Raw genomic sequence first — 18,525 nt, forward strand, 5'->3', positions numbered from 1 at the left:
ATTAAAAATATATAAATATTGTAAAAATATTTCTACTGTACGGTTGTACTCACCAGTATCCATGTAAACCAGGCTAATTGCATCGCCATAATGAGGGTTTAATACGTCGTAGAAGTACTTGTACATTAGCGACTTGCTAATGTCAAGCACTGCTAAACCGACGTATATTAGTTTGAGAAACTTGACAATCTTTGTATCCATTATGACGGCGCACAACCTTTCGCCGTATTTAATACAGTCGTTGAAGGTTGGTTGGTTTACGAGCTTGCTTAGACGTTCGGGACTGGAGATTAGTTCAATGCGGATGCGTTTCCGCATGTTCTCCATGGTTTTCCCTATAAAATATAAATATTTATCAAATAACTCACTTTACCATTGAGCGTGCACTTACCAAAGACGGCATTATTCATTAGTTTGAAAAACGATATTTCAAAAGCATTTGCCGCCTGTTTCCGCATTTCAGTGTTCAACTCAATGTACGGTTTCAACCAAGCACTTTGTTGAAACTCTAAAACGCGGTGCACCTATGTGACAAACATATTAATATCATAGCTAATAGCTCTAGGTACGATGTATATACTTTATCGACTTGCAGTCCGTGTGCGATCGCCTGTTTCAAGTTGACATAGTGTACGACGTACCGTTGTTTGGGTTTCAAAGTGGCCATGAGTTTGGTCTCTTTGGAACCCGGTGGTACATCGTTGACAGGCAAGAACGGCAAATCGTTGTGCTCGTCATGCAGCCCTTCTGGATACGATACATCTATTTCATATATACGCCCCATATTACCAGTGTCCGAAAGCAATTGGAGGTCGGCCAGAGGATCTGATCCTTCATACCACCGGAAGCCACCGTACGGCATGGGCTGACTCATAGCCCACCCGTAAAGGTTATTGCCTATATACATTAAACGTTTTTAATTCACAGCTCAATTATTGTACTTTTATATATAATACTTACAATCTTGATACACGATCCATGAGTTTGGTTTTGTCGGATCGTAGCCAGGTGTCTTTGGATTGTTGGCCTTGGCATAGTGCTTGACGGCCTGCACCAGCCTACCACGAATGCCCTGTTCCACCATCAGTAGCATGTCGTAGTCGTTTAAGAGCTCCAGCTTTACCCTGGTGTACTTTAACATACAATCGAAGCTAAAACCCGGTGCGGTATAATAGTGCGCCGGGTCCAAATTGTATGTTGTAGTACAGATGTCGCGAAAGTTCTCAAACACGTCGGCCAACAACAGCACGTCAATCTTTAGGTATAGGTCACTGTACTCACCGAGGGTTGAGCAACCGAAACGATTCCACACCTCTGTGGCGTGTCTATAGTCGTCGTCATCGATATTCGACTCATTCAACTGACTATAGAAAGCGTCGCGGGGTGGTAGTACCGTTTCGTCCAATTTAGCCCAACTATCAGTGTACTCGTAAGGGTATACGCCCTTATGCGTTACCAACGGCATGTCTTCCGGGCGGAACACCTGGGCCGTCTCTCGGAATTTAACGAAATAGGGCGTCATTAGGTTACCGGCCAAGGTGGACAGGGAGGAGGCCATGAATCGGAAGGTGTCGACAAACCGTATGGAGAAGTTATTGGTCACGTGTTTCGTGACCGAAATATACTTCTCCTCGGAATTCGGTATAACCGAAATCCTATGGTCGTCGTACCCCAATTCAGTGACGATGAAATGCGCGTCGTAACCCGAAAGATTGTGCAAGAAGCACGGCACAAAATTGACCGTCTTCACTTTTAGGTTACACGCATTGCACAACGTCTGTCTGAATCGGCCTGATAGATGGCAGTGGTCTGCGACTTTGGGGTTGGAATCCTTGAATGCCGTGCGGCACAAGTCGCATACCACTTTCTCCCCGTGCCTGCGCACATCATCGACAGACATTCGAATGGGGACGTTAGTTTTACGCAACAATTTGGAAATGTTGCGCGTCACTTCCGTTACAGCCATCACAAATGCCTTGGCGACCTCTTCGCAATCCTCAGACCCACGGTATATCACCGGTGATTGCGGTATACCGTAGCGTTCGAGGAGCTCCGAGGGCACATCGTTCGATGTTTTCACCATGAACCCGTAGCTCATGGGATGGTGTGTGTGCACAGTCCTAGTATAGGTACCTATACGATCGTCTGTTTGCTCCAGCAAGGCCTCAAAATCGGCGTAGATGACAAACGGTAGCCGTTGCGTCTTTACCCACGCGTCAAATTCGACCTTACTGCCCTCCGCCGGCATTACGGGTAAAATAGGCTTGTTCTTGCCGCATATCAACTTGTGTTGCTCCAACGCTTGATGACCTCGAAGAATATTCTTTTTAGACTGATCATCAAAGCTGGTGAAGCAACGTCTGCAAGTATATATACGGCCATGATGTTGCGTTTTTTGGCTGCGCACGAGCCTCGAAAAATTTGAAATGTACGCGTAATGATACTTGTCAGAGTCACCGATATACAACAGGTCAAAATGATTTTGTTGCTCTTGGTCGGCGACTCTTAGCGGATACACCGACCACTTCATATTAACATTGTCCCGTTCCAAGCCGTACACGTTGACGGACACGTTGGGGTTACGTCGTTCAAATATTTTAATTTGGGACACTGGTGTGGGGAACGTCAACTCCGTGAAATCATACCTGTGTTCCTCGTCAAAATATTGTTTACCGACGAAAGATTTATCATGAGCCTTAACATGTCTCGCCAAAATGGCCCACTTGAAACAGCACTCGTCTTTTTTATTCTGTGGGTTGATGATTGCCTTTCTATGGAAAATTTCAGGTGGGACCGGAATATATGATGAGCCGGTGAGGGGCGTATACTTGTATACGCTGAGCATGAGTCCGTCGATATGCGCTAGCGTGAATCCGCTACCCCTACCCGAGTACACGTCTTCCTCAGCGAGAATAATCTCTAAATCATCATTGACCGCACCTACAATATCCGTGTCAGAGAACAACGCCCTAGCCCGTGTCTTGAAGGCACGGTCCTCGGGCGGTGCTTCCGATCGCGGTATATGGTAAGAGGCCTCCAATTTGAGATTATATTTAATAGACCGAACAGCTGTGATTTCACCGAGTTTGGCAACCAGCTCGGGTTTAACGGCGCGCAGAAAATCTCGATAGCTCGCGAAATTTTCCACGTTTTTCCGATAAAACCAAACGGCTCCTCGCTTCAATGCGGAATCAATCTCGATGAAATTTTTCGCGTCCGGCAATTGTATACGCAACCTTTTGGATTTTACCCTACTGTTGTTAGCCCTACGTTTAACCGAATGGTGGTTTGGAACAGTCGTGGAAGAGGTGGCTGTGAAAAAATGTGTAAAAACAATTTGTACGTCGAAAATATCGAAATATACAAACAAAAAAACTTACCTTGTGCAGCACCAGTAAAATGTACATCAGCCATTGTTATTCAATTTTAAATTAAAAAAAAAATAAATAAATAAATAAATACTAGTACTTGTATACGTTTAACTGAATATTTTTAAGCAATATGTTAGCGAGCCGCTAATAACGCTTAGTCAAAGAGTGAATATAATCATTATTGATGTCTTTATAAATACGGATTGTTACTGTATTATCCGCTGCATCAGTGATGGTGGTGCGCGGTCATTAATCGCACAAGTACATCGTATATCGCGAGCATAATGACCAAAGTATATCAAGTGGTCTGAGAAAAAATATTCAGGTTTCTACATGTTATACAGCACTTGTTACATTTTTATAAACGTCACCCAAGACAATTAATTGATAAATTTGTAAATTTGTCATTTGTAATGGCGTGAAAACATTCAGTCTTAAAGTGAAATGTTTACACATATATGTCATTAGGATTTAAAACAGATGCCTTTGTAAAAATTATGACCGTCTGCCGTCTCTAATGCGTTGACGGATGAAGAATGCAATCCTTCCAGTCGAAGCTATTATTTTATTAAAAATAATTTATTACAGTTGTTAAATACGGTAATAATTTATAACAATGGGGGGGATACCAGTAATAATTCAGACAAAATATATATGTACGACATTAATCGATAAGTATAATACAGATTATAATAATATTATAAACATTATAATATATATGTTCCAGTGATTACGTCGTCGTCGTCGGCGGCGGCGGCGGTAGTGTTTATTTAAGAATGTGTTTTGCTATAAGAAAACTTGAAAAGTCGCCATTAGTATATATTGTCTACAAAAAAAAAATATTGATTTATTATTCACTATACGAATAACGGTCAAGCTTATTAACTCGTATAATAACAATTAATCTAATTGACGGCGACATCGCCGACGCCGTCGCCGCCGCGTTGGGCCATCTGGTGTATTAATCTCAAGTGCTATAGTGTAATCATCAATACAGCCATCTGGCACACAATGTTTCGAACTAATTTTTTTTTTTTTCACAAATTAGGTAAAATTAACATTTTACGTATGGACTTTATCTAAATATATGCATGTGGCATATCAAAATAGCGGATTCGACGTTTAAAAATTGTACTTTTCACCGTAACCGTATAGCTTACCTGGAAAATGCATTTTTTTTTTTTTTGTCAAAAAACCGATATTATGTATATATGGGCGAGCATAATTTAGGCGCGTGACAGGTTGTGTTAGTTTACGTCGTGTTTCATTCCCCCTCCTCCTATAGGTTTGTTTACCTTAAGTTACATTACCCTTCTCTCATAAGACTTGGAGGAGGAGGAGGGGTTCTTCTTAGGTTAGTTTACGTTGGGTTACATCATCGTTCCCCCTCCCATTGTATTATGTTAGTTTACGTTGGATTCACTTCCTCCACCCTAAGACTTGGTAGAGGAGGAGAGGTTCCTCACCTGACTTAGGTTAGTTTACGTTGGATTTACTTCCCCTCCACCCCTCTTCACATTAACATTGTGGTGGGGTGGGTGGGTGAAGCGGGGGGGAACCAGAATGCCCTTTTTCACCCTACTAACATATATCATTATACTTATTTAAATATAAATTCATACATTAGTAAAAGTTTTGTTCTAATAATTTTGTAATATAAGTGTGAAATACATTTTTTTTAATTTATAAGACACTGAGTTTACTATGCATTTTAATGGACAATATTGTATTTTTTTAATAATAATCATAAAATTAGTAGTAATAAAAAAAAATTAATTACCAAATTAAAACATGGAGTATGAGGTTTTTATATTAATTAAAATTATTAAAAAGGGTCGCCAACTAGTTAGATTAGACTGTAGTGGGACCATATCTGGGTTTCCGTAAAATAAAAATCAAACAACTTTTAGCTACGATGCGAAGCTGAGAAGGTATTGGTTTTATTAAGATGTGTTTTTTTTTTGTGTCTGTTACCACTCTTTTTCAGCACTCACCGAACCGATTTCTTTCAACGATACGTCAAAAGATCACAAATTGTATCTAGTCGAAGACATTACCCTTAAAAATTGAAAAAATTTCCCTCGTTCCCCGTAAATGGGAGAAACCTCCAAAAAAATTACAAATTTAAAAATCGCTAATTTTCGAAATTTTTTCAATTTTTTTTACTAAAAACTGCCGCAACTTTTTCAAAAATGAACATATCAATAACATTTTTTTTTATATAGATGCTTTAAGTTTTTATCTAGCATTTGGTATATTTTTTTTTGTAAATCTGACCCTTTATCTGCCCACAGGGGGAATTTAAAATGACAACTTTTTTACAAAAAATTAACTTTTGAAAATGTTCCGGAAGGTCTGACACTTTTATATATATATCTTAAATTAAAGCTAATGTAATATACTTTATCATGAAAAAAAAAAATTTTGACTTTATCTTATCTTCACGGTGAAAGTGGCTACCGAATACTATTTTTGTGTGAAAATTCTCGATTTTATTTTTTATATTTTTAACTTTATAATGCTATAACTTATTGAAAAGTGTATGGATCAACACAATTTTTTTATTAGAAATAATATTTTTTAATAATCCCTTTTTCATTTGACATACTTTATCTTAATCAAGATATTAATAAGGAACTAGCAGATCATGTAGCTTTTGGAATAATACACCAATTTTTTTAAAATTAAACACAATCTAAAGATTTGCATCGAAGCGTTTATTTTTTATTTATTTTTGTAAAGTTTTAAGCATACGGATTCTAAGGTTTAATTGGAGTCTTTTTGCACGAGTATGATGGGCTCAGGTAAGTCGGCGATCTAGGGTTAAACCAAGATATTTTACAGACGGAGAAGATGGAATTTGAATACCATAAAGAGTAATACTTGGGTACTGATCAAGCTTAAGAGTAAATGTTGTGTGAATTGATTTTGTTTGATTGACCTTAAACCTCCTTCTTATACCAAACTTCCATAAAGGTGATTTTGTAAGTTATACGATGCAGTAATGGAATCTGCATTGGTTCCTAAAATTACTTTATCGTCTGCATAGTCTGCCACTAATGTATTAGTCGTGGTTGGTTGGTCTGAAGTGTATATGTTATACAGTATTGAGGAAAGGATGTCTCGTTGTAGAACACCAATTCTAATTGGTGCAATATTAGAATATGCTGATTTATGATGTACTTCAAAATATCGATCGGTTAGATATGACTTAAGAAGAATATAATAAGTAGGGGGCCAAAACGTCTTTAATTTGTATAGCAGTCCTTCATGACATACTCGGTCAAAAGCCTGTGAAATATCAAGAACAGCGCAGGTACAATATATTTTTTTTTCAAGTCCGTAAGAAACTGAGTCAACTAGTCTATTAACTTAGTGGATAGTTGAATGCTTTCTCCGAAAACCAAATTGGTAGTCTGGTAGAATTTTATTTTCATTGATAAAGAGAAGTATGCGCTTGAGTATGAATCTTTCAAAAACTTTCGCAAAAAATAGTAATAGACTAATTGGTCTATAAGAAGTTGACAAGTCAAAGGGCTTATTTGGTTTTGGGAATAGGATGATTTTAGAGAACTTCCAGAGAAGTGGGAAATAGGAAAGCCTCAGTATGGCATTAAATATATGGGTAAGTAGGATAAATTCTCGTTTAGGTAGACATCTAGCTACATCAGCAGTAATTAGATCAAAACCTGGAGACTTCTTTAGAGAGAATTTTTGTATGGTAAATTTAATAACACTTGGCGTAAAATGCTTGACTGGTAGATTAAGTGGTAATGGTACGTTAAGATACCTAAGAACCGTATGTATATTGTCAGATGAAATATCTTGGTGGGGTTAGAAAACGTTAAAGAGGTGATTATTAAATAGTTCAGCTTTCTCAAGGTTTGACGAGGCTAGACTTCTATCAGTCTTTTTGTATATTGTATTTAGGAGGTGAGTAAATTACTGCTACTCTAATTTGAATATTATTTAAACTGATTTGTATAATATATATATAATACGATAACGAGTGCACGCGATAGTGTACAACTATAAAATTATCAATGTGTTTAACGTATATCGCCGAAACGAGTGAACTATATTAGATGTAATTGGGGCACTTTGAGTTAATTATGCTAGTAAACGATTAAGAAACGCGACTTCCACATTTCCAAACCCAGTTTACAGGTATTATTAAGTGAATTAATTAATTAAAAGAGAGAAAAATAAAATAAGATATCGGGAGCGCGAAAAAACACATGCGTACCATATAAACGCTATCGCAGGACTGATATTATAACTTATGTATAATATAATATATAATAACATATCAAATACGATTTATTATTGAAATAATATGATTACAGCATTAGTCCCCGAACAAAAAAGTATGCTAATTATTCTATAATTATTTTATGTTAAACTTTTTTCTTTCAGACTGCATTATTTGTCTAATGAAACTTACCTCAGAATTCAGTACTCATGATTGTGGTTGCCAATATCATAATATATGCATAAATGTTTGGAAAATTTATAAGAATAATGCTAAATGTCCCAATTGTCGAAAAGTATTATTGAGTAAGATTTTAATATTAAATATTACTAAATTTGTAGTCAAGAGTTAATATAATGTAGCTATAAATAATTTAATAATTATTAAAAATTAAAAAAAAATAATTTAGCTATCATAAATATACTATTTCAATACTTACGTATAATTCAATAATAATACATAGTTATTCTTTTAATTCTGGCCACTTAATTTCTTAATTTTTTTTTCAATTTACATATCTATTTCCATTTATCTGTTATAAAATAATTTTTGTGTCCAATCCTTACATCTCATATGGGTGTCAATTAATTTTTTGAAAGGGTAAAATACATATATAACTATCTAATCAAATAGAAAATGATCTAATTAAGAATATGACTGGTCGATAATCACTTTTGGACCAGTATTTCAGAAGTTATTAACAATTAATTTTAATGACTGGAGGTAAGTAGTGAGAGCTGCTATTTTTATCACTTGTCATTACTCTGTCATCTTTTCCTCTCGCCAACATATGAAAATAAGAATCACTTCCAAACTACTAGTCCAAAAGTAATCAAACAGTAATTTTTTTAATTTAGACATTCTCTATTTATAAGTTGGTTAATGTATGTTGCCATTTAAAAAAATTAAGCTTACACCTCTATAAGATATAAGGGATGGACATAAAAAAATTTTATAACAGATAAATAAAAATACATAATATGTATTTATCTGTTATACAATTTTTACATATTATATAACAAATAAAAAATAAAAAAATTAAATATTTAAAAACTTCTTTAACTCGATCTTTGGGATAGCCTTCAGATCATTCGGCAATGAGCTCTTAATCTCATCTATACTTGTAAAACAACGGCCCCATAAGGTTTTCTTTATGATTGGAAATAAAAAAAGTCACACCGAGCCATGTCTGTTGAATATGGAGGCTGAGGCATCGTTACAGTTTTGTTTTTGGCCAAAAATTCACGAACAAGCAATGAATGTAGGTAGTACTCCTCATTGACCGTTTTACCTTGTGTCAAGAATTCAGGATGTATTCTGCCATTAAAATCGAAGAACACAGTGAGCATAACCTTCACGTTCGATTGCACTGTCGAGTCCATTTCAGTTTTGACAATATAGAATGCCTCCACTTTGACGATTAACATCGCATTCATAAACCCATGTTTTGTCACCTATTATAATACGTGTCAGTAATATTAATCGTCGTTGACTTTATTAAGTTACTCTTGAGCAACTTCAATTCACCGTTGTTTTTGTTCAAAATTCTAAAATTTTGGAACAAATTTTGCTGCTATGTGTTTCATACTCAAAACATTCGAAAAAATTTCATGAGCCAATCGATATTCTAACATCATTAGCGATTTCTCTGATTGTGATTCGATGATTCTTCATAACCATTTCTTTAAATTTTTCCACGTTTTCATGGGTTGTTGATGTGCTGGGGCGTTCTTCATCTTCAACTTCTTCACGGCAATCTTGAAAATGCTTATAGCACTCGAAAACCTTTGTTTTACTCATAGAAAACTCACCATAGGAATTTATTAACATTTTATACACTTTATTTCATTTTTTACGCAAAATTTGATACATCCTTAATTCAATTTATAGCAAACAAAAATCGCCATGCTCATAAAAACACGTTTAACCTTAACGGCTGCCACTGACAATGTAAAAAAAAAGTCCAGCACAGTGGGGACTTAGAATAGTTGGGTTCAGTATAGATGATATCTGACAGTAATTAAAATCACTATCATGAAAAACGCTTCGATGCAAATTTGTAGATAATGTGTAATTTTAACAAATAAATGGATTATTTGAAATGCTCAATGATCTCCCATTTCCTTATTTATATTCTGATTATAAGTTTTATGATTTATAAGTGTAATATAGGAATAAATATATATATATATATATATAAATAGTACTTATCATAAAAAAATTGTATAAATCCATACATTAAAAAAGTTATAGCATTATAAAGTTGAAAATATAAAAATCTACCCTGTGACCACGTAAAGGGTCAGTTTCATGAAAAAAATATACAAAACGATAGGTAATTATCTCATGTGTCATAAAAAAAAATTGAAATAAAAATTAGCATTGAAGCTAAAATTAAAACAGCTGAAAAGTTTATCATACTTTAGGGACATCTATACCAATATTATGAAAAATTTTTTTGATAATTTGATCTAAATTCCGTCTATGGCATATTGTTTACCACAATATTATATTTACCAACCTTCCCTATTGTTCAAAAACTGGACGACGATGTTCATCCACGCAGTTGGATGTATACCACCCTGACAGAGTAGATCCTCAACTCTATCTAGAAACTCTCGTGTGTCCTCTTCGTTTCTCCCGTACTATTCAGGTAAGCAGGCGCTTACAGTGTGCAGGTCGTGGTAATGTACCAATATAGACCGCGAGCTACGGGTAGGCGACAAATCATTCAATGACCGACGACGTTTGGTTGTATTGAGTTGCTGAGTTGTCCCAAGTGATTTTTTGATTAATCAGAAAATCATGACCAAGTAATACGTTACAATACAAGTCGTCTAAAATAACCGCTGAAAAACGCACTTCTAAATCCGCGATTTTGGCGGTAAACGTGGCGGTACCGTTCGTCATAGCGGTGTCTGTCCATTAGTCTAACCACGTCGATGTGTCTTTTATAAACAGTTCCGTATTTATAAGCAATTGCCGGTTTTACATACGATTTATGCGCCTGTGAGTTGAGTAAAGCTGTGACGAAGCCAGTTTCGACTGCTGGAGAAATAATTCTACGTGGGAATTTTCGTTGGCCATTACTCGGGTGATTTACGGTTCGAACGGAGGGTAGCTGGTTCTTAACCGCGATGACGGATTGCCCACTGACAGCGTTAACTGCCATTAGTGGACTTGCCTGGTCGACTGATACCCCCTCCCCACTGTGTCTGAAAAAATTTCGAACACCTGACTCGGTTGACCTTGATAGTAGTGTCGGCAGTGTGCTCGAACTCCGATGCCCTGATTACATCCGAATTTACCACTACGTACCCTCCATTCCGATAAGAGGGGTTCAGTGCCGAAAGATTGCCAAGATCGTTGGCGGAGTGTAAATCGCTAGGACTGTTAGATTCGGTATTGTCACGACGGTCGGATTGTGTGATATGTTTTTACCGGGTAAAAATTGCGTAGCGGAATATACAGGGTGATTTTTTTATCATAACCCACTCAATTACTTACAGAATAATAATAATTTAAAAAATTTTTTTTATTACTATCTTTAGTTACACATTATTCTTGATTTATTAACTATGTAATACTTTTTAAGATCATCCCTTATGCCTGGTAAGGGTGTCAACTTTGTTTTTTTAAATGGTAACACATATTTTGAATTTAATAAAATGTTTGAGTTTTCAATTCAATAACAAATGTCATTTGAATTTTTAATATAACTTTATTCGTTTATTAGATATAAACATTTAAAGTTTCAATTTTTTGAGTTAATATACATGTATAATACACTAGGGATTAAAATTATAGGTAGCTAATTGGTTTTTTATGACATCGATATTAGCAGGTACAAAGCATTGTTATTATCAATGGTAGTAAGACACATTGTTGTGAGTATATAAATACACTAACTGACAATACAGAATGTATATCTATTGATAGTCATAATTGATAATAAACAATCCGTAACTGTGATAGCAATATCATAAAAAATCAATTAGCTACCTGTATTTGTAATCCCTTGTGTATTATACCTATATATTAACTCAAAAAATTGAAACTTTAAATGTTTATATCTAATAAACGAATAAAGTTTTATTAAAAATTCAAATGACATTTGATATTAAATTAAAAACTCAAACATTTTATTAAATTCAAAATATGTGTTACCATTTAAAAAAACAAAGTTGACACCCTTACCAGGCATAAGGGATGATCTTAAAAAGTATTACATAGTTAATAAATCAAGAATAATGTGTAACTAAAGATAGTAATAAAAAAAAATTTTTAAATTATTATTATTCTGTAAGTAATTGAGTGGGTTATGATAAAAAAATCACCCTCTATAAACAAATAATGATAATAAGCTAAATATTTTTAATTTGCCATGGAATTTTATGAACTCGTTTATTGCTTGTTCGACAAGTTACATTGTAAACAATAATAAATAAATTATTACGTGTCTCATCTACGGCAGTGTAACTTTGCTTACCTAAGCTAAAATGTCTTTTTACAGGAGAACGAGAAACACCTATAGGAATATGTATAGCTTGTTTAAAAAATAAAGGGTGCAAAAGTATGAATAAAAACTGCAGCCACTTCTATTGTGAAGAGTGTTTTGAAGAAGTTTTAAAATATTATTATGGTTTTTGTCCAATCTGCATGGAAGAATATAATGGAGAAAGATGAAGGTCGAAATAAATAAGTTGTTTATAAGAGAATATGTGATGGTCTATTTAATAGTAAAAAAAAATTATATAATTTAGTGTTAATTTTAAAAGTTTATTATATAAAGTATAATTATTAAAATGTCTATACAAAAAACAAATAATTAAGTGATACATTTTATTACACATGCGTTTTATATACATTTACAATATGAAATGTCTAAATTTTTAAAATCATTTATAAAAAGACAACTAATTATGTATAACTATCATTCCAATAAATGAAAAAGTAGAAAAACAATTTTTATTTTTTGAAAATTTCTTTTTGCTTATGCATTAGTGGTGAGCGTGTCACAAGCGCTGTGGATAAGGGATAAAAATACTTCCACAGCTCTTCTGCCAGTCGTAAGAAGCGACTAATGAGATTGTGTCAGGTCGACAGCCGGCGTAAAAATTTTTGTCGAAAAAGTATGAGGAATCCTGAACAAAACTTAGGCGCATTGTCCCATCTCGGATATGCGCGGAGACAACAGAAAGTAGTTAAAAAAGGAGAAGGCCTAAGGAATAAAGTGTTTGATACCAGCCGGACAATTTGTGCGGTAGTTGTTTCACCAGTAATGTGTAGCAATTTGATAACAATTAATTTAATATAGCGCCTCCATCAACATTTAAATTACCGTATCAATTGGTATCTCTTTTGATGTCATCTCAAAAAATTTATTTATTTATACTCTGAAATATTATTTCTACCCTCTATCAATCGTTTTACATATTCGTTTTAATTTTAATTTAACAACCATTATTTCTTTAAATATAGTTCAGTAATTTTTAATTTATGATCGGAGAAGTTTGCTTTCTGTAAAGTAACGTTAAAGTGATATAAATAATCATCGTAGATTTTAATTTGAAAACTATTACCAGTTAAAAGTTAGTTTTTCAATAATTCATATTAGAATACAGCATGGAATATTTTTATGATGTGTATATTATATATTATAGATGAATATGATAAATAAAGATTAGTTAAATGGTATGCAAAATAAATGTAGAATGTGTATATCCGATCTTAAAATAGGAGTAGAAAATAAGAGTCTGGGTTTATATGTGATAAAATAAAAATACTGGAATGAGACTCCAATGGCTGAAGTAAAACTTGATGATGAACCATCATTTCAAGTTTAATTAACCGTAAGATTTCTATTCACTCGTGAAGATTCAAACAAATAAATCAATGTAAATCTTAACCTTGTATTTAACGGGAAAAAAGAGCACAGCTCTAGTAGTAATGTTTTTATTAATAATTTATTTTAAATTAAAATATGTATTTAAATAAACATCGTATTCGATTAAAATAAAATTATTGTTTGTATAATTTAATATTTAATAAATTACTTTCATTTTTATATTAAAATAAAGAAATATGTATAGTAATTACTATAAAAAATAAAGTCCTGATCATGGTGTGAATAAATTGCGTGAGAAATCTGTAGAAATTAGAAACTCGAGATTATAAAATGCAACATCTCGTTTACAAACATAATAATGAAAAATTTTATACATAGATTTTAACTCTATTAAATTATATAAGTAAAAGTGCTTTTATGTACAATTTTGTAAAATAAAAAGCAATTGTATCGTTTAACACATATAGCTAAGTTTCTGCGAAATTCATCGGAAACTAGGAAGGTAAATTGTATGGTAGTAAAAATTGCTGACATATACAAAACTAAAACACTTAAAACTGGGAAAATTATTATTGTTCATGTTATCGTTGTGTTACATCGAGTTGTTGTCGGTCTTCTCTCTATGTCTACATTGTCTCCGCCATCTCAACGCTTCTTCTGCTATAAGCTCTATGGCGTTTGCAAGCCAGTAGTTTTTTTATATTCGTTTTGCTGTAAAAGAAAAATATCACCCATGCGATTGTCGCACCTGTGTTGTTAAGTTTATCGCCGTTGCGTCTATATATTTTCTGAGATGCATCACAGTACCGTTCACAGCATATTGTACACGTTGGTCACTCGCATTCGACTCCAATTGATCCTTTCAGTATTGACACGGTAATAAAAGGTTAATGATAAAATAAATTTATGTTATGATTAGACTGTGGAGTAAATTTATTTTATTTTAAAATATAATAATATTATTATAACACTATAATATACAAATTACGGACGGGTGAACCGAAAGGTGCGGATTAAACAAAATAAGGCGCTGGTAAATAATACGGCACGTGCGGTGGATGTAAGTCACAGATGAACTGGTTTACATAGTTACCGACGTGTCTCGCGGTGCTGTACCCCCTGACCTGTCCTATCTACCGATCACCGGACAAGACAAACTCATATTATCGTCAACACTAACAAGTGCGACGGTGGTCAACTGATAATCACGACTGGATAGCGTGCTAATTCAAAGTAAATGAATAATGCGCTATTACGGGCCGTGTCAGTATTCAACATTATCGTCAGCCTTTTCTTTAGCCTAATTGATATGTTCATTTTTAAAAAACCTACAGCACATTTTAGTAAAAAAANAAAAACCTACAGCACTTTTTAGTAAAAAAAACTGAAAAAATTTCGAAAATTAGCGATTTTTAAATTTGTAATTTTTTTGGAGGTTTCCCCCATTTACGGGGAACGAGGGAAATTTTTTCAATTTTTGAGGGTAATGTCTTCGGCTAGATACGATTTGTGATCTTTTGACGTATCGTTGAAAGAAATCCGTTCGGTGAGACTTGAGAAAAAGTGGTAACAGACACAAAAAAAAAACATATTATATTAAAACCAATACCTTTTCAGATTCGCATCGAAGCTAAAAACTGAGTGTAGCACTTGTGAAGTGCCGACAGAAGTGACTACTTCCTTTAGCGAGCCATGACATGCTTTAAATAAATTACGTTAGCACAAATTATATATTCTGTATACTAATGTATACATAATACTTTTCTAGTTTTTATAACTTGTCAAAACAGTTAATAAAAGTTTTATTTACTTTACTATAATATTACATCAATGGACAAAATTCATACTTAAGTTTGAAAACTTGTACAATATAAATGTAATTATAATACTAGTATAATATATTTAGCATTATCAATTGTTTGATGTTAATACTCAGAATGTCAGGTTCCTTATCAATACCTGGATGGTTGGGTACTTAGTCCTTAACTATCTATACACTGCATATATTAAGTGTAATATTATACACGTACTTTATGCTTTCTATAAAAGCATATAACTTATGAATGCTAACCAAGCATGCAAATTGTGCAAAAAAACTAAGGTGCCTAGAAATTTAGAGCAGTGTTCAAAAAAATTAAAATGTCCCACTATAAGACAAATTGCGAAAAGATACTTCATTATAAAAAGGTTAGAGTGAGATATTTTTATTTACAAGTAAAGTCGAAAAGAACGTAAATTCCCACCATTATTTTATTTTTTACTTCGACTATTTTATTTCATACATTTCATATCTATAATATTGACAAAATGTACAGTGTGTAGTACAGACTGTGTACTGATCATAATGTACATAAGTATAAAAAAAAAACAGTTAATAATTACAAATAATATTATCATACACTTTGCTTGAAGTGCTTGAGGATATATCCAGTTGCAGTTGAGTTCTGACGTTTTTGACTCATTGCAGAGTTCATCTTCAGAGTGATATAACCAACTTGAAGACCATGAAAAAGAAATCGTCAGGCAAGAAATTTGCAAAAGAGAAGCAGTTTTACCGAAACAAAACTACAACAAAGATGAGTTAACTTCACTCAAAAATTTAAAGAACGACAACTAATACGTAATCCAAAGGGACGCACAATTATTTACAAATATATATACAAGTATATATACAGTTGTCACAACTTAATACCTAGTCCAAAAAGGCGTACAATTATCTATAAACACCTATATACCTATGTATAAACAGATGTCGCGTTCGCTAGCACTATGTATGTCAAAAAAAACGATCAGAAAAATACACCAGTTCAGGTGTACGTCGAAAACGGAACAGAACGAAATATCCGTAATCCATATTCGGCGGCGGCCTTATCTCAGTGTCAAGGGAGGGGAGACAACCGATGACAACTGATTGTCATATTAATAGCTGGACGGCTCATATCGAGAGAGACACGGGCGAGCGCCAGCCTAGACAAAAAGGCGATGCCGTGTCAACTCCCCCCCACCAAACCGTCAGTCTATTTCTTGACCCGGCCGATATTTGTAAACAAATTGTCGTATCATACACAGTAGATAAAAGTAATAAACAATTGTTGACTTACCGCCATATTCCTTGTGTGTGGGTGGTCATAGATATTGCGTTCAAGACTTACCGTATTAGACTGAAACCTTCAGTCTCGTTGGCAAGATGGAAAGGACTATTCGGTCCGGTCATCCGTAACCTACGGATGACATAAGGACCGAGGAAGTAGAGGAAGGAAACTCCTCAACCGATTACTCGGCTCGAGGTGTTTCAGGAGGGGAGTCAGAGGGAGGAGAACAGGGAGCATCCGCCAGAAAGGCTTCCACCACGTGTCCCAGGTCGTCTTCGATCTCAATGGGAGCCGGTCCAACGGCGGCGGTTGTTACGGCGGAGCTGGCGGTCCGGACGATCTCCGAGTCAGGTGGCAGACGGGTCCTTGGCGCCGGCATCGGGGGCGCCGGTGCGGTTGATGGGCGGATAGCCGCCTCCCTATCCCGGTCCTTCCTTTCCTTTCGATTGATGCGCTCCCTCCAACGTACGTCGGAGGGAGTAAGCTTCCTGTACCCCGGGTGTGCCGGTGGCGGCCGGGTGGCCGAGCCTGTCCCGGAGGACGTGCTCGCTGCGTCGGCCGCTCTGTCCCGGGTGTAGAGCGCCGGGGCTGGACGATCGGCGGTCCGACGCCGTCGGCCCGCTGGTCGCTACACCGCCGCGCCAGCGGTAACCGGGCATTGTGTAAGAGAGGCACCACCCTCCCCCGACACAGACCGCGGGACCACCGGCACGGTGGCGATAGCCCTTCGGGTTTCGCGAAGGGACGCTACACGGCCGTCCCTCATTCCCCGGGTGTAGAAAGCGTTTGCGATCGGGTCCCTAAGGATCTGTTGCAACGCTGTGCTCCGGGCCGCCTCAATCGTTGCACGGATCGCCGGGACGTCGAGCGCCTCCGCCAACTGGCGGAGGAGGTCGCGCACCAGGCCGTCACGCTCGCCACATATACGACAGGACATGCTGAAAATAAAACAGTCCGTTAGCACTACTATACATCGACGACAGCCAATGCTCGGGCCGTAATTTGTAATTCATGAATACTATTTTAATTTTAAACATGATACGTGAAGTTTGCGTGGGGGATTTTGATCTGTCAGAAACACCCCTTTGCCTACTTTTTCCGCTAGTCTGACAGGGCCCCACCACTTCGGCGCGAAGCCGGCACAAAATTTTTTTTGTTTATTAGATAAGTGGTGTGCCTTATAGTACACCACGTCTCCGACCGTAAAATGTTTTACTACGTGTTTCGTCGGAACGTTATCTACAATTTTGCCGGCCTGCTGTTTGGGTGATGGACGGCTATTGTTTACATTGTCGGCCGTCGCCGTGTTTACATGTACGACCGCCCAGTCACCAGGTCGTTTCGCCTCTCGGCCGAGAACGAGTACGGAAGGCGGATAACCGGTTTTTTCATTCCGACGATTACGCAACGCAAATAGTATCGACGGTATTTTAGTGTCCCAGGTGCTATGGTCGCCCTCTACTAGTAGGGCGCGGAGACCTTTTTTTAGCTCCTGATTTTTTCGTTCTACCGGATTGCGCGCGGATGATAAATAGGTGTGGTCCAGGCTTCCGCCCCCCCATCTATTTATCGCGTTAACCATTTCGTTAGAAACCAGATTCCGTCCGTTGTCGCAAAGCAATACGCGGGGGTACCCAAAACGTGAGAAAAATTCGCGTTCGAGCGTGTCTACAATCGTTTTTGTAGTCGCTGCGCCTATCGGGTACGCTTCGGTCCAGCGACTGAAACAGTCAGTTGCTACTAACAGGTTCGTTTTTCCCCTTGATGTTCTGGGGTACTCACCCATTAAATCGATACTAAAGACCTCCCACGGTTGTCTTGGTTTGCGCGAAGTTAGAGGATCATTCGGACGTCTATTTAGGGCCTTTGTACACGCGCAAACTGGTTGAGCGCAATGCTCGATAATTAATTTACCAAAAAAAGAACAATTATTTTGTCTTTAATATAACCTCATACCTGTGA

General features: G+C 36.1%; 2 protein-coding genes across 2 annotated transcripts in view; one reads left to right on the forward strand and one right to left on the reverse strand.

The window, feature by feature from the left end:
- Positions 1-4,870, reverse strand: part of LOC126895735 (uncharacterized) — a 5,014-nt gene extending 144 nt beyond the window's left edge. The window contains exons 1-4 of the mRNA XM_050667926.1: positions 961-4,870; positions 581-897; positions 392-524; positions 54-335 (exon numbers count right to left, since the gene is read on the reverse strand). Of these exons, the coding sequence (XP_050523883.1) occupies positions 54-335; positions 392-524; positions 581-897; positions 961-2,845 (2,617 nt within the window). The 5' untranslated portion in view covers positions 2,846-4,870. The remainder of the gene's footprint in view (positions 1-53; positions 336-391; positions 525-580; positions 898-960) is intronic.
- Positions 4,871-6,150: 1,280 nt separating this feature from the next.
- Positions 6,151-12,575, forward strand: LOC126899963 (uncharacterized). The gene is made up of 3 exons (XM_050675270.1): positions 6,151-7,738; positions 7,788-7,928; positions 12,137-12,575. Exons 1-3 carry the CDS (start codon positions 7,708-7,710, stop codon positions 12,307-12,309), a joined length of 345 nt encoding a protein of 114 aa, XP_050531227.1. The 5' UTR covers positions 6,151-7,707; the 3' UTR covers positions 12,310-12,575.
- The last annotated feature ends 5,950 nt before the right edge of the window (positions 12,576-18,525 follow it).

The sequence above is a fragment of the Daktulosphaira vitifoliae genome, unplaced genomic scaffold, assembly GCF_025091365.1.
Source record: "Daktulosphaira vitifoliae isolate Bord-2020 unplaced genomic scaffold, ASM2509136v1 Scaffold_1, whole genome shotgun sequence".
Taxonomy (NCBI): Eukaryota; Metazoa; Arthropoda; class Insecta; order Hemiptera; family Phylloxeridae; genus Daktulosphaira; species Daktulosphaira vitifoliae.

Bases quoted from the DNA above. Each gene is read 5' to 3' on its own strand.
- LOC126899963 (XM_050675270.1), top strand. From the start codon at position 7,708: ATGATTACAGCATTAGTCCCCGAACAAAAAA. The intron at 7,739-7,787 runs GTATGCTAATTA...TTTTTCTTTCAG, and splicing joins ATTAGTCCCCGAACAAAAAA to ACTGCATTATTTGTCTAATG. The intron at 7,929-12,136 runs GTAAGATTTTAA...GTCTTTTTACAG, and splicing joins TTGTCGAAAAGTATTATTGA to GAGAACGAGAAACACCTATA.